Source organism: Pholis gunnellus, assembly GCF_910591455.1.
Source record: "Pholis gunnellus genome assembly, chromosome: 2".
Classification (NCBI taxonomy): Eukaryota; Metazoa; Chordata; class Actinopteri; order Perciformes; family Pholidae; genus Pholis; species Pholis gunnellus.
The window spans coordinates 21824172-21840925 of record NC_136536.1 but is presented as its reverse complement, the minus strand read 5'-3'; the positions used below and the strand labels follow the sequence as shown (position 1 = coordinate 21840925).

At 42.1% G+C, this 16754-nt stretch overlaps 1 protein-coding gene across 1 annotated transcript; it reads left to right on the top strand.

The window, feature by feature from the left end:
• Nucleotides 1–6451: 6451 nt before the first annotated feature.
• chrna4b (cholinergic receptor, nicotinic, alpha 4b) lies at nucleotides 6452–15799 on the top strand (the record flags this gene model as incomplete). The annotated part of the gene is made up of 6 exons (XM_079169887.1): nucleotides 6452–6503; nucleotides 9114–9265; nucleotides 11151–11195; nucleotides 11290–11399; nucleotides 13281–14700; nucleotides 15674–15799. The coding sequence occupies 6 exons, from the start codon at nucleotides 6452–6454 to the stop codon at nucleotides 15797–15799; spliced, it is 1905 nt and encodes a 634-aa protein (XP_079026013.1).
• Nucleotides 15800–16754: the final 955 nt, after the last annotated feature.

The window sequence follows — 16754 nt, the reverse complement described above, 5'->3', positions numbered from 1 at the left end:
GGAAAAGTGTTGCCTCTCCTTCTAAAGAAGTGGAAGCCATGATTGACAGGTGATCTTCGCAACCCAAGTAGGCTGCTGATGCATGCATGGGATGAATCCCTGCATCTGTGTGGGTTTTTTTTTTGTGTGGATGCATGTTAGTGTGAGTGTAACAAAGAGAGCTGTGTGAATCACTCGGGCAAATCCTGCACTGGTAAGCGCTATACCTGACCCGGTGATCTCAGATCCTGGGGCTGTTCCAGGGAGGGAGCTCTCCTAGCAGAGGCTTCAAAAGGGAACACTGATCTGTGATCTGTTAATACTACAGATGCTTCACTGGATTTTGGTAGCCCATCAATAGTGCTACTATTCTCATGTATGATTCAATCCCCTCGTGGCTACCTGCAACTGTCTGATTAACATTAAATCTATAGCGCACCCTCCCACTATCCTTGTTGTCATGTATCCTTGCTATGGGCTATGTCGACATCGATCTTGTTATTGGTAATGACCACTGAGAAGTGTAGTGTACTGAATATTTTTCTCAAGGACAATCATTTGGGGCTGGAGCTACTGTAGAAATGGGCACAAAACTCCTCTTGCTAAATTGTTAGTATGAATAATGAGAAACTGCACTGAATCCTGGTTCATTCATTAAAAGTCAAAGGTTCAAGTCTTTGTACATTAAAATCATAAGATTAAAGTCAAATACAAGCAGCATTGTGTTACAAAATATTTGATCACTATGCTTAAAATTGTACACAAAACCTGTAGTTTTTTGGTTTGGTTACTCATGTTAACAAATTATTTTGGACTGTCTCAGACCAAAGGGATAATGTATGAATTTTGAAAATAGGTATAGTTCTCCTTTAAGGGGGCAGTATACTCCATCAGAAGGTCATGTCGGATGGTCCAATAGTTCGGAAACCACGCCTTCTGATCTTGGATTTGGGGGGACGTGTCAGACCATTTCTGTATATTCCCAAACGATTTACACCCACTTGGCCAGCTGTGTGAAGGTGAGAAAGGAGCCAGAGTTTCAACTTCTCTCTCTGGCTCTCTTTTTTTCATTCTTGACACAACCGTTTCTGTCACTTTTCTTGTGAACAACCAAGTGCGACACTATGAATGTCTATTAGACAAAAATGTGAGCTGTTATCCCCATATTTAACCGTTCAGATAGATTATACCCCAGGCCTCACTGTTCTGCTACAAGGATGCATTACACAACTGCTTACATGATAGTTCCTCTTGAATTCTGAACCAAGATCATTTATTCACTGTGCAAACTTGTGTCTGGCTCCTCAGGTCTACCACACTGAGTCTGGTGGAGATTAGCAGTGGATCAGCAATGATACCTTTTATTTGATCACACCTAGTGAAAAGTATATAAGTTGTCGTTTTTGCAGGTAATCCCCTGTGCAGGGAACCACTGCTCTGTGGTAGAAATATGTATTATAGTAATATCATTTATTCAGTGAAGCTTAATACTTTAGATAGAAACTTTAGCTCTGCCAAGCTGTTTGTCAGCAGGATTACAGAAAAACTGCCGGCCAGATTCTTATGAAACTTGGTGGAAGGGTGTAAGATGGGCCAAGGAAAATCATGTTAAATTGTGTATATGTGTATTATTTTTCACCTATGGAAATAGCCTTGGCGGAGGTCTGCGCTTTCTGAGTGCCCTTATGGTTGTCATTGTTTTGTTTTGATTTGTCCTGGTATAAAAGTATGGCTCTTTTTAGGTTTAGCAGCAAACAATTTGAGCCAGGGAATAAAATTACAAAATATAATGTTTCAGCGAAGGCAGGAAGTGTAGGCTACTGTTATGCTTGCTTCAATCTGATTTGGGCAAGTTGCCACTTCAAGACTGTGATTCTTCTTGACTGCGCTGTTTAACTTGAAGAAACATCACCTGAAGCTGCACCAATAAAGCTCAGGAGAGACAATGTCACTGTCAAGTCTCAAGTCATTGAAGCGTTGAAGGGCCAAAACCTGATTGTTGAGTCTTCAATTATTCAAATATCATAATCTGCTCTTCACCAAATAGTTTGAATGATACAATTTGCTGAGTAATTCATTTCCCCTCTGTTTATTACAGCCCAGCAGAGACTCCAAACAGACAGGAAGACCATGCTTGAATTGTACCAGTAAACCTTAGTCCTTCATCAGTTTTCGGATATAAAATAACATGCAGAGACTGACGCAGCATCTGCACTTTATTTCAGAGCATAGTATTTCTTGTGTGGGTACATTGTGTTCCCCCCCCCCCTCTCATCTATCACAACTCTCTGTCTCTCTCCTGCCCTTTCTCCCCATCAGTTGAACAGGCTTGTCTGAGAATGACAAGCAGTACATTATCACGATTATTAATCTAGGTTTGGCAGGGTGTCAACTCATTTCAAGCCCAAGTGGAGTTTTGAGTCGTTAGCGTTTGAGTTTAATAAGAAGAGTTCTGAGATTTTGTATAATTGATTTGGCAAGTCAAATGTGACTCAGCTCTGAATAACCTTTGAGACCCCAAACTAAAGTCTACAGCTACATATAGTACTGCAATGCAAGGTTGCTATATGAGGGTGTTTTTAGATTGCAGTATAGTCAACTACATTTCACTAACAAGGACCACGCACATAACTGTATGAGTTTCGAGAGGTTTATTGCATAACGGAATGATTGTTGGATGAGGAAGCGGAAGAGGTAGAGGGTTGAAGGGATGAAGGGATGCGGGGTAGGGATCAAGGTAGAGGGATGAAAAGATGTAGGTTAGGGATAGAGGTAGAGGGATGAAGGGACGTGACGAGGGACCGTTGGTGTCCGGCGGCTGGTGGGAACGGAGACTGTTGGAATGGGGGGGCCGTCTCTTAGGAAGCTCTGGAGGTGCAGAGTCCCCAGTCGTTCCTGTAATCCTGCGAGAGAGAGAAAAAGGAAAACAAAAAATGGGGTCGGGGGGAGGGATGAGAGAACAGATCCAAAGAGGAAGTGAACGGGTTAGTAGAGCTTAAATACTTGTCCGGTGGAAATGAGCCGTGTTCTGGGCGTGGTCCCGTTCCTGAACAAAGTTTATAAAACTACATTTAAAGTAACAGTGTGTAGCATTTGGGGAAATCTATTAGCTGAAATAGAATAATAATAATAATGAGTATGTTTTCTTCAGTGTATAACACCTGGAAATAAGAATCTTGTTTGCATTACCTTAGAATGAGTGGTTTATATCTACATATGGAGCCATAGACTGAATATAAGAAGTCGATGTAGTCATTGGGACGTCACCCATTGGTTTGTGGTCTGCACAAACAGTCAAACTAGTTGCATTTGAAGGGCTATCAAATGCCAAGACACTGCTCAGCTCACATTTTGTTTTGGTCCAGATTGTTCAACCCTGAAAGCTCATCAATTTGTAAGTAACAGCGACCCAACTCAGGGTTCTGAAGCAAAGGTCAAAGTGCTTGTTTGGGGATCACAAAATCCTCCTCCATATCTGGACAAGTTGAATTATTAAGGAGGCTTCTGCAAGAGGTGAATATTGCCACTCCTTTACGGGGGCGGCTGTGGCTCTGGAGATACAGTTATTGTCCACTAATCAGAAGGTGGGTGGCTCGATCCCTGGATGTCATGGGATGTGGTGCAGAGGTAGAGCAAAGACTCAAGCGCAGACACTGGAGACGAGGTGGAAGGCAAGGTTAATTTACTGGCACAAAAGTGGACTAAAACAGGAACCAAAAACAACTCCAACAGGGAGCGCGAAAAATACAATCTGAAATGAAAGGCAAAGTCCAAAAGGCAAAGTCCAAAAAGACCAAGTCCAAACCCTGGGACATGGCGGGAACAAACTTGGAACACAGAGCACACACAGGGAAGCAACTAAACGATCCGACAAAACAACAGGGAAGCAGCGGAGTTTATATAAGAGCGGTTGACAGAGGGAAAACCCAGGGGCAGGTGATTGGGCACAGGTCTAGTGAATGAGGACAATCAGGAAACACATTCAGACACAGAGACACAGGAGGGAGCTGGGAGGAGACCAGGGGCGGAGCTACAGAGATAGAGACACAGAGACACAAAGGGGGCAAAGCCTAAACCGTGACACTGGGGTCAACATGTCGGGAGTGTCCTTCGGAGGGAAGGTACTGAACCCCAATTTGCTCCCGGTGGCTTATGCCATCGGTGTGTGAGAGTGCCTGTGAATGTTTATTGCTCCTGATGATGATCTTGTGTGGAAGCCTCTACTGCCAGTGTATGACTGTGTTTGAATGGTTAAAAGCTGGCATGTGTTGATGACTAGACTATAAAAGGGCTGTTTATACAGCGCTGAGCAATGTGCCCCAAATTTTCTATCACAATATAGGTAATTTCATATCTCTATATCAATATATATCACCTTTTCTACTAACTTAATAAATAAATATTCTTTATGAAAATACCAAATAGTAATGCTTTATTTTGTATACTCCTGAGTAAATTAAATAACTGACGAATAAATAAAAATAATTTAATTAAGAACGTGTGTGTATATACAGTATATACTTGCACAGAAATATAGAGCAATCGGATTAAGAGAATAGTTTGATGTACCTACATTGGGGTATTACAATGAGCAGAATTCTTATCAATTCCGATTTTCAGAGTTGGCATGCGCTTGTTAGTATCAATTTAGAAGACATAATTGTGTATCATGATATCTCCGTATTATTTCATCACAGTAGGATTCCATTGAAAGATGATACATTCTCATATATAATATATATAACATGCGCCCAGCACTACATATAAATGCAGTCCATTTACCACACCATTGGTAAGGTGCAGATGGTCCGTCTCATCGGCTTAGGTGGCCACAGAAGGAGCTTATATGTATCTATATGTGGGTGTGAGATAAACTGATGCATGTGTCAGCCACCAGGCTTTAATTGGCCTATTTGTACACCCTGCACCTTTACTGCCTGTGAAATTTCCTCTTCCGGTGGCCCCCCTCCCCCTGCATTGTCCCACTTATAAATTCCTGCCGGACTCTTGACAGCAATCCAACTAAATAATCAGCTCTCAAATCTCTGATGGTAAGAGTGTGCATCTGTGCTGGCACACCGCTGAGAGGAATCTCTTCATCTGTCAAGTCACCGTTAGTCATCGTCGGATCAAGAGAGCCGCGTCTTTGATTAGAAAAAATCAATGTGCACACTGCGGGGGCTTTCTCTCTGTGGGCTCATAGCGTATTGAACAAAGATATCTACAGCGGCAAAATATATCTCCACCCGGACCTCTTTTGTTGCACTCTGATCACGTAACACAGTCAAAAGCCGAGCTTCTTCATCTCAAGTAAACATGACTCTTGAGTCAAGGTTTTATTTGAGTGTCTCCAGTTAATCACTCTCGCTTTTATGTTATCAAAGCACGACATGCTGTCATGACATTGCTGGGGAAAAAAAGTAAAAAGAAAGTGCGGTAATGGTAAACACTCCTAAAGCAAGTGCAAGTGTTTCAGAGGATGGCATGGTACCGAGCTCCGCTGACGTAGAAACGCTGTGATGCAGACGGGCAGGGAAGCACAGAGAGAGAGAGAGAGCGATACAATCTCTGTGTGACAGCAGATGAGGGTCAGGGGTGTTTAAAAGAGAAAGGATAAGATAAAAGGAGAGGTTGGGTTGAGATTATATGCTCCTGGGAAACGGGGCAGAGAGGAGACCATAGAGTATCCAGAGTTCCTATGACTCACCGGCACTTTTACTAGACTGGTCTTTGACAGACATCCACACACCACAAACGCACGCACACTGTAACACAGCTCACATACATATCTGGTCCGCACAAACACACACACACACACACACACACACACACACACACACACACACACACACACACACACACACACACACACAGCTCTGCTTATGGATACTGTATAGACTGGTAAGGAAAATCTCAACAGATATATATTCTCTTTTTTCCCTTACACACACACACCTACACGCACACACACAAAAGTTCACTGTTTTTCATGGGGAAAAAAGTGAAGGAGAGACAGAAAAGTGTAACTGTGAGGAAAGCAAATAAGTGGGAGGGAAAGAGAATGCAAAGAGAGAAATGAGGTGAGTGTGACTGTGTGTGAGAGAGAGAGAGAGAGGGAGATGAGGTGAGGAGGCGGAGAGATGAGAGGCGAGGGAGGGAGTAATGGAGACAGGGAGGGTGGAGAAGAGAGGGATAAGGCACACTTGGATGAAGGATTCCAGCGGAGTGAGGAGGGACGTTCAAGTGCTGGATCAAGGAGACTGAACTACAGGTCTGGGGGTCCTTCAGACTAGACAGAAGACCAACTGACGAGATGGACGGATGGAGGAACGCCAGGCCCATGGCTGACACAGACCGACATGACCTCTCCATCTGGCTGTTTCACCTAATCTGAACCCTCCTGACGACCGCCACAGGACACATGACTGACCATCAGGACTGAGATCCAGCAGAAGTTCGGAGGGAGTTCGCAATGGATGTATACAAATGTCTGAGCGTACTTTTCTTCACTCTTCCTCCACAAGGTAAATATTTTCCCTTACTGTCAGTGACAGTTGCTTCACCTGCCATTTTCTTTATAATTGTAAGGGATTGTGTGAAAATGATTGGGGGGCATGTATGTATTTTGAATATATGGGGAAGCTGGTCTATATTTATTGGGAGAGCAGGAGTGTGTCAACTTTTACTCATCACAATTGTTTTAATGTTTCATTCATTTGATCAAAGTTGATGCCTTAACCATTCATCAGCTCTTTATTCAAAAGTAGAGGCTGTATTTTCTCTATTTTGTTGTTGAGTTTTGTTCATGCCATGACATTTTGATGTAATGAAGGGAGGGTATTGCAATTTTTGAAAAAAGTGAAGGGTCGAAAGAAAACATTTAAAAAAGGCAGCAAATCTATTTATTAATTTTTTTTTATAAAATATAAGATTCAGCCCCCCTTCCCTCCCCAATAACTTTTATATATTCCCGAATGAAGCCGCAGCCCCAGTATGCATTAGAAAGGCAAGGAGTTTTTTTCTGGCGGTGAAACTGACAAGATGATGAACAATCACCGACAAAAACGCACAACCTTCAAGACACAAAAACTTAGGTGCTTGCCATAGTTTTTATTGGACGAGGAGGTAGAAACTGCCTCCGTTGCTTAGTGACCTGGCAACAAAGCTTTGTCTGAGCAGGACTCACTTGTATAGAAAGTGATATTTGCTGCTCATGCATTATTGGCCTGCGAGAGTTCATTGATCAAATGAGGACAGAACTGGATCTAGTGGCTCAGACACAAGATAACTAAGCTAAGCTAAGATAGAAATCGTTCGTAAAACTGTAAATATCAGTGGACAAACAATGCTAAAATGGAGATTTGCTTTTTTGATTTTAAGATTGTATTTACTTTTCTGGATAGTTTACATAATTCATTTTGATTGTCTTCATGAGCACATAAAAGACCAGATGCCATCAATGAGAAGTAGCAAGGGGAATGGTATGATAATAGAAGAGAGAAATCTGAGTAAGTATATGCCAGGCAGCCGGGGTGAAAAGGTTCAGGTTTCTCCATTCTGATTAACTGGTAACATCACGGTCTGTGCCGGTGCTATTCACAGTTTCCTGTAAAGCCCATTGTACGGAAGCAAGCTCATTCAGCAGTTACCTATACTTTCTCCTACACACATTACTGCTCTGACCCACACATTGTCAAAGTCATGGCACCCTGCGAGCTCCCCCATCTAAACCCATTAGTTGGGAGGCTGCTTTAGAGTTTACCGGAGCGTCCCTATTTATTTAATACCATCTGCATTCAACAGATATCGCTCCGAGGTGACGTGATGAAACAAAGGGCACCTGTGTCGTTTCTTTTTCATCTGCAAAAATGCAGAGACATTTCAAGGTTGTTGAGCATCCGGACATGTCCACCACATTAGAAAGGGAAATAAAAGCACGGTGGGAAAAATAAACTATATCCATTTAATAAGATATTGATCCAAAGCCTTTTACAAACTGAGGATGCCAGTTTTCAGGCAACTGAAGGACAGCCCTTCAGCTTTGATTGAGTGGGTGGGAGAACCCGAGAGGAAGGCCGGCAGCATGACAACAACATCTGTGTCCTTGTTTCAAAAATACAAATTGGACCAGCATCTTTCTTCAAGGTAGATAGATTGATAGACAGATAGGTAGATACGAATTCCCCCCAGTTCCGGTACAATTTAATATTTTGTACAATAAGCAGTAAACAATATTTACAATACAATGCACCACACGATAGAAAGACATTGAAATGTGCAGAAGTGCCAGGAATAATGATATATCAGTGAGGCTGGTGAAACAAAATCCCAGCCGATGATGAATTGCTGTGCCATTGAATTACCTGCACAGACTCGCTATGTCCATAATAGGAAAATGCCTAATTCAATAGGGGAAAAAAAAAGGTTTGAAACACAAAGGACATTATACTGTACGACTCTCGGGACGATCTCCGTTCCTTTTAATTGTTCTGAGACCTTGTTAGGTCATCCTCAGCGCGGGGTTGGGTGGAGGCGGCGGGGGTTGAGTTGCTCCATCAGAGCAGCCGTGGCAGAGAGACACCGTGGCAGAGAGGGTGAGAGGGGGTGAGGGAGGGATGAGACGTCTCGACAGACTGCTCCATCAGCACGTCTGTTCAGAGACGCAGCGGATGCCCTCAGACTCAGATTCATGCTTCCGCTTTTACCTTCTCTCATCTCCACCCCCCTCAACCCCCCCCCCCCCATCACTCAGATACAGTCCCTTGTAACCAAACGCCACCTGTATAATAGAGGTCACCCTCCTTTTAGATTACACTCTGTACAGTGAATCCTTCATGGCGGCATGGATCAGTTAAATCCATTAAAGATGAATGTATTGTAGAAAATATATTCAGTATTAATATTATGCATTTGAAATTGTGGCTTTTATTTTAAGTATAAAAGAGCAAAAGAGAAACAAATCACGGCCACTGTCATAAATGAGCACAAAGGAGCAGCAATGACATGCAGTCTCTAGCAAACGTATTGTTTTGAAGTTCTAAAAATACTTTTATTGGCACATATGGGCTAAAAAAGGGTCAATGTAATTAATCCAAGCTTAACTTGTGTGTCTAATCTCTTCTTCTATCCCCTAGTTTGTTTCCAAGTTCGACCTCGTGCCCACGCTGAAGAAAGGCTGCTCCAGGATCTGTTCGCACATTACAATAAGCTCTCCCGGCCTGTGGAAAACACTTCAGACACAGTGCTGGTCCACTTTGGATTATCTATTGCCCAGCTCATTGATGTGGTGAGTAAAACCTCACAGCATTGTTGCGTTTCACCAATAGCCAACCCTGGATATCAATATTGAAGTCCAACTGAAATAAATTGTTTTTGTTTTTCTACTGCTACAGCATACATATCTGCTCTGTCTAGCACTTGCCCCGTGGTCTCTTCTGATGAAAAAATTAAGAAACAAAAGGAAAAAGAAAACATTTTTTTATGGTGGCATCCATAATACTTTGTATCTCGACGTTTCTGAACCAAAAATATGTTTCATGAATAAACGTTTATATCGGTGGCGTATAACGCTTGCAGAAACGCACAGTGCAACGCCACGTGGTTGACATTTTGAACAAATGGTTATGTTTCGGCAACTAAACTACTTGGTTAAGACTGGAAAAAAGATCCTATTCTGTCACAATAATAACAGTAAATGTAACGTAACTAGCGTAAATAAACAACAACCGCCATTAACAGACTTACTTACATAATGTTACGTAACAAAGCAACATAAAAGTAGTCCATAAGTCAATGTTTAGTTTTGGTTTCACATGGGACATGAGCAGTGGTCTCCTGGGTGAAAGTCCTGTGTTTGTTGTGTGTTTGCTTGACCCATTCCCTACTACCCTTCGTGGACTTTCTTGCTAGTTTTACTTGTTATTATTATTACGAAACTTTCAATAACAGTCGCTTGATATACTACGTCCCTTCCTCTGTTGCACTACCTCACTTGTTCTGACTGAATGCAAAAAAACGTTGACATGGTTTGCAGAAACGTGCAATGCTAACATTTTGCCGATTGGGCTCATAGGCATCATAGGCACACACACACAACACAAGAGCCAAAGACCACAACTTTGCTGCTTTCTTCTTCTCTAACTTACAAACATACATGACCACCCGTCCTGCACCGTAGCTCGTTGAACAAGCCACCAAACGTTCACTGTGGAAAAGTGCACTGTTAATGCCAGTTTGCAGGCTGAATAGCTAACATGCTGGTCAGCTGCGGCACATTAAACTGCAACTTAAATGCAAATATCACTTCGCCCAGTAGGTGTGAGCCTTGAAAATTTGATTTATTATTATGAATGTTGGTCCAATGCAGTTGTGTATCGTTTCAATTGTGCTCTCTATGTCTTATGTATCATATTCATCATGATCACACTAGCAACCAGCTCAAAGCTACACCAGGAAAAAGAGAGATAAATCTAAATATACAGATCGCTTATCAGCGGAAATTAAACCACAACAGAAGAGACTGAATTATTTTCACAAATTAAATTCAGTTGTCAAGTATGGCAGTAACTATCCAAATCCAGACACAGCTGGTCTCAACAAAAAACATCTCTATTCTCTCTTGCCTCTTGTCTTATCTTTACATTACAGACACAAATTATGTTGCAGGGTTTCTGTTGACTAAGGTAAACCCGTTTTTTACAAGGCCTTTAACTGCCATTTGGAACCATGCAAAGTTCCCTGGTGCAGCTTCAGTATCTAATACATGCAGCCTGCATCTGGGGGATGATTCTCCGGGTTTTTGACACACAATTAGGTGGCAGGGCTTGCTTCACATGCGCGGCAGTGAGAGTCAGCTCCTGGTGAAGTTGTTCTCTCCTACAGTGCCTTTTCACTGACTGCTGTGTCTCAGATGTTGCTGGGAGAGAGCTGGAGACAGCAGCTTGCCAGCACTGGCAGCAAAGCATGTAGCATTACCTAATGTTTTTTTTTTTATTATTGACGTATTACACAACTAATCTGTCTTTTTAAATAGAGGGTATGTTGATTTATTTTGAAAGCAGCTTTGAAAAAATGAATATTTATGAATATAAAATTAATTAATGAAACCCATGCGATGATGAAGTCCAGGCTGACATATAATTAATTTCCCTCTCCTGTTTACATGAAATAAGGATGAGAAGAACCAGATGATGACCACAAACGTTTGGGTCAAGCAAGTATGTAATAATATAGATAGAGATCAAACACATGCTAATTATATAGTCCAATATAAAGCTACAGTATATACATTTGATTCATGTTTTCCTACAGGAATGGAACGATTACAAACTCCGCTGGAAACCGGAGGAATACGAAAATGTCACCTCCATCCGTATTCCCTCAGAGATCATCTGGAGGCCCGACATAGTCCTCTACAACAAGTGAGGATCTGTGTCAATAGCTTGTTTTCATGTGAAGAAACTGTAAGAGACCCTGGGATCTCAAATGTTGCCACATTCAAGGCAAAACTAATCGCATAGCAGCCAATGTTCACATGGGAATGATTTCATTCCAACAGACGGTATGACTGGAGGGAACACTTGAAGATTTAGCTGTTGTGCCTAACATCTCGTCCTGTGCCAATGTCGTAAAGTAATTTAGCTAAAATAAATGGGAACAAGGTCAGCCTTAATGGATGTGGTTACACACAGCTCGGTACATTGTACAAAGCAATACATTAGCCTGGGAATTATAAGATGGAACGTAATTGGATGTGTTTCAAGGGGCCTCGGATAAAATGCATCCAGTGTGAAAGCCCCAAGTAGACCTGTATTTATTTCACTCTAAATTAGGGAAATCAGCTAAAACTGGATCACAAAACCGGCATGACAGCTAAATAAAAATGTCAATTTTGTGTTGTGATAGAAACATGATTTAGCTTTCTCGTGATGAAATATCTGAGGCTAAGTCATTTATTTGTAGGAACTAATAGGGAAAGGCAGGGCAACTTTTTTTTTTAAATCCTATTTTGTGCACAGGGTATTTCATAAGACACTGACTACAACGAAACAAAAATGACACAAAATGAACACAATTGCATTGAAAGAAAAAAGAAAAGATCAGGGAGGTTGTTCAGCTTTTGTAAAGACGTGAGCGGCAGAGCTCAGAATGATAGAGATTTCAACATAAATGATCTAATAATTGCTATATTGTTGCGTTGGAAAAGGCTGTCGTTGGTCTTGTCTTGTCTATGGTCTTGAATCTATGACTACACTAAAATATCTGACTTAGGTTACCTTTTATTGTATTGCTGGATCAGACTAAAGGGCAACATAGTAGGAATCCAGAGGGCTATGACGGGCAGATGTTCAGAGCATCTACAGGGTTCTTTAACAAATACATCTGTTGTAACACGTTTCCACTGACACTAAACCAATGTTTGTTCTACAGGCAGAACAGAGTAAAAGCAACATAGACGGTCCAGCACGAAGTGACTGATAGCTTACCTCAATATGTACTAAATTGTACTAATTGCAACAAGATGGACAGATGACTATGTCAGAAGATGAGCTGCAGCAGGAAGTAATGGGAGGGGAGTTTAGGTGTGTACTGGCAGGGCTGGAATTATGGAAGGATTTCAACAACGATTGATCAGATTATAGAGGCAGGAGATGAGACAGGGGAAGATGGGGCAGCTGTCCGTATTCAGAGATTGGATCACTGTCTTCCTGTAGCTCTTCTCTGGCACCACAAACAGCTCATTGTGCCAAATTTCACATGTGATAGAGACATGTAAATGTGAATTTAATCAGAATACATATATTAACAAATGTTGTGTCTCTGCTAATCAGAGCATGTCGAGGGTGATTAAAAGAATGGAAAACAAACTTTGAATTAAGAAGACTTAGAAGATTTGAATTATGGTAAATAGTTCTCTGATGATTTTCTCCCATTGCTTTTTATTTTTTTATTCTTTTTAAAGAACATTAGCAATGTAAATGTTTAGCAGTTTGTATGCTTTGCACTTGTCACACTGTATAAAAGAGTCATTTGTTCTTCAAGTTACAAGTTCGCTTTAGTCAGTGGTTAAAAATGGCAACTTACCAGCATTTTCCAACCGCAAACAAATGACCAAACTCAATCCACTGAAGGCGACGGTAAGATGAGGTTGAAAACAATAAAATGTGGAATTAATGGTATCGCTTGAAGCACTTGGCCAGAACAAAAGTATTGTAATGCAACCCTTGGTGAAGGTAAAAATGTTAAGTACATTTTTTCCCCCCACTTCTCTCCCCTGTCATACCCCGTTCTTTTGTGTGCAGTGCTGATGGCGACTTTGCGGTGACTCACCTCACGAAGGCACATCTGTTCCACGATGGTCGGATAAAGTGGATGCCACCGGCCATCTACAAGTCTTCGTGCAGCATAGATGTCACCTTCTTCCCATTTGACCAGCAGAGCTGCAAGATGAAGTTTGGCTCGTGGACCTATGACCGCGCCAAGATCGATCTCATCAGCATGGCCAGCGACGTGGACCAGATGGACTACTGGGAGAGTGGCGAATGGGTCATCGTCAATGCAGTGGGCAAGTACAACACCAAAAAGTACGAGTGCTGCACGGAGATCTACTCAGACATCACCTACTACTTCATTATCCGGAGGCTTCCGTTGTTCTACACCATCAACCTCATCATCCCCTGTCTTCTTATCTCCTGTTTGACCGTGCTGGTGTTTTATTTGCCATCGCAATGTGGAGAGAAGATCACCTTGTGCATCTCAGTGCTACTGTCCCTAACAGTGTTCCTCCTGCTGATCACAGAGATCATACCGTCTACATCGCTGGTGATTCCGCTGATTGGTGAATATCTGCTGTTCACCATGGTTTTTGTCACTCTCTCCATCGTAATTACCGTCTTTGTTTTGAACGTACATCACCGGTCGCCACAGACCCACAGCATGCCTCACTGGGTGCGGAGAGTATTCTTGGACATGGTGCCGCGAGTCCTCTTCATGAAGCGTCCGCCGGGCACAGCCAAGCAGCACTGCAAGAAGCTTATCGAGATGATGCACCGTCCGACCACCATATCTGCAACAGGCAACTCGCTGGCCTATTGGACAGGGTTGGAGACGGGGCTGAGACAGATGTGCCAGATGGAGAATGCGCTCCCAAAGACTCCATCCGACAGTCCAAGCATCCACGTCTGCTCGCCCTCTCCACCCTCATCCCCTCTTGAGGACAAGGAAGAGGATCACCCACTGAAGGCCAACATCTTCTGCCGGACCACATCCGGTCAGTATTCAGTTCTCTCTGAGAAACAACCCCCACGGGGAAACAACTCCGCGGTCTCGTCTTCTTCGCAACTATCCTTGCCCCCAGTGTTGCCAATGGGTCCACTCCACAGCCTTTCCAAAGAAGAATCAAATACACTGGCCCCAAATGGCCGCTCTCTCAGCGCAGAGCAAATGTGTGACCCTCAGAGAGCCAGACACCGGTGTCGCTCCCGCAGCTTCCAGTACTGCTGTCTGCACGATGAAGGCCCTGGGCTTATGGCGATCGCAGGGTGGGTGAAGAAACAAGCCTGTACAGATCACCCAGCAGGAACCATCACAGCTGAGTCAACTAAAGACGCGAGTACCCAGCAGGACACCGTAATTCCAACTATATCCCCAGCTGTGCGACGGGCCATAGAGGGAGTTCAGTACGTCGCTGATCATCTCAGGGCAGAGGATGCAGATTTCTCAGTAAGTTGAAACATTACCTTCGTTTAAATAATTGGTAAAGCCGTGGTAAATGACATAATAGTTTCTAAATATCCATGTAGTGCTCATATTTGGAAAAAGAAAGTCCAACAGAGCTTCTTATAACTCAATATTGCTTCAATGAGTTTGTCAGATTCAATTTTGTTGGATACAAGTACAATCCCACATGCAGCACATGCAATAGGACTGTCTAGATAGAACTGAAATTTGAGCTGCTATTTTAATGAAGGGAAATATCAATAGCCAATCTGTAATCATCTGTGCAAGTCAAAGTTCTCAGTGTATAAGCATGCCGTGCCTTGTAATCCAACCGTGGGTGTTCCTACTACAACCTGTGTTTGCGGAATTACTTACATTGCATAACTGAGAGCTTCCCAGAGCAAATGACCATCAGACAAGTGACAGTTTAATGAGACTTTACCTACGTCGCACCATGTGTCAAACTGCCGGCCTCTAGTTTTAATGGTTTAAAAAAAGTTACCTTGAAATAAATCAGTGAAAATGCACTTTGATAAGGAAAGCAAGAACCTTTTTCCAGCATACAGTACAACACTGATTCAGTGTTAATTGCCGAGTCACTTGCAAAAGAATGAAAGCTGTCTCTGTGGAGTGGGATCAGAAGTTCGAAAATGTGTACAATTATTCTAAAATAATAGAAAGAAAAAAAAGTTATTGCATTCATTGACGCCAGTCATTGTCAGGACTACAATGTACTTTCTTTCTCTCGCCAGAAAAGCCCCGTGTTTGGGACAATGGGACCTCCGTAATTCGCCCTTGAATATTTCATAAGAGAGATGAGCAAGAATTGACTGACATTTGGGCGATAGCCGCCTTATAATGAAAAAAACCAGCCATTCGAGGGAAATCAATGAAGGGTGAAAACTGACAGCTGGTAAAAAGAAAGGTGTGGTGAAATTCTGAAATGTCCCTCTCTGCTGTGTCTCTTCTCTGCTAGGTGAAAGAGGACTGGAAGTATGTGGCCATGGTCATTGACAGGATATTCCTCTGGATGTTTGTAATGGTGTGTATACTGGGATCTGTGGGACTCTTTCTTCCTCCTTGGCTGGCTGGAATGATCTAGAATCGCGCCATTAAAGGACAGGGAGTCTACGAACACTTACAGGAAACGAACTGTCTTATCTCTTTAAAAAAAAGAAAATATATATATCATTTTTTTTATTTTTCAAAGGAACTACAAGTCCCACGCCTTGGTCTTTCTCCAGGTTATCAAAAGGCTACTCACGGAGAAACAAGATGAAATATGTCTCATTGATTCCATTGAGCATATAAATTCTTTATGAGGGCAAAAGGCCAACAGCGAAGAAGTCCTTCTTCACCACTCAATTTTGACATTGAGTTGTATAGCTCATGTTTTCACCTTGTATAACAAAAAAAACAGAGAAGAATAGAGTTTGACCAATATATATAACTGCAGAAAATCCCACAGAGAACATAAGATGTTAATAAGACTGTAAAAGGTTTGGTTTAAATCTCAATTTTCACATTCCTGCTACAATGTCGATGTAAAATATTCAAGTTTCAGTGCGACCTGATTGAATTTCTGGGAGGGAGTTGTGCGTGTTTGTTCATGTGTGACCAGTTTTTTTTTTTTTTTTCCAGTGGTCACTCATGGGTAGGATTTTCTAAACGTAGCAGTTAAATAAACACATCATTCAATATTTCTTTTGTTGCTACCACAGCACTTTGGCGTTAACAGGGAGAGAGTCTCTCTCTCCGCTCATGCAAAGCCCTTCCTCCCCCTCAACCCCTGCCAATTCTTTCTATTGCTTGATAAATGAGTAGAATAGGAGTGGAATGAGCGGCCTGATTTTATTCATTTCTTCTTCTTTTTTTTTGTCAAGCATGACTTTCAAGACCATAATAATTAGGTACTGATATTTAAAGTTTAAGGTGAATATCAATAAATAACTTTGGAGACATTTTTACTTTTATCTGGAATAAAGAAAACCAGCCTCCACACTGCATTTTACACTGTGCAATACAATCATGACAGGGCAGGAAATCAAATTGCTTTC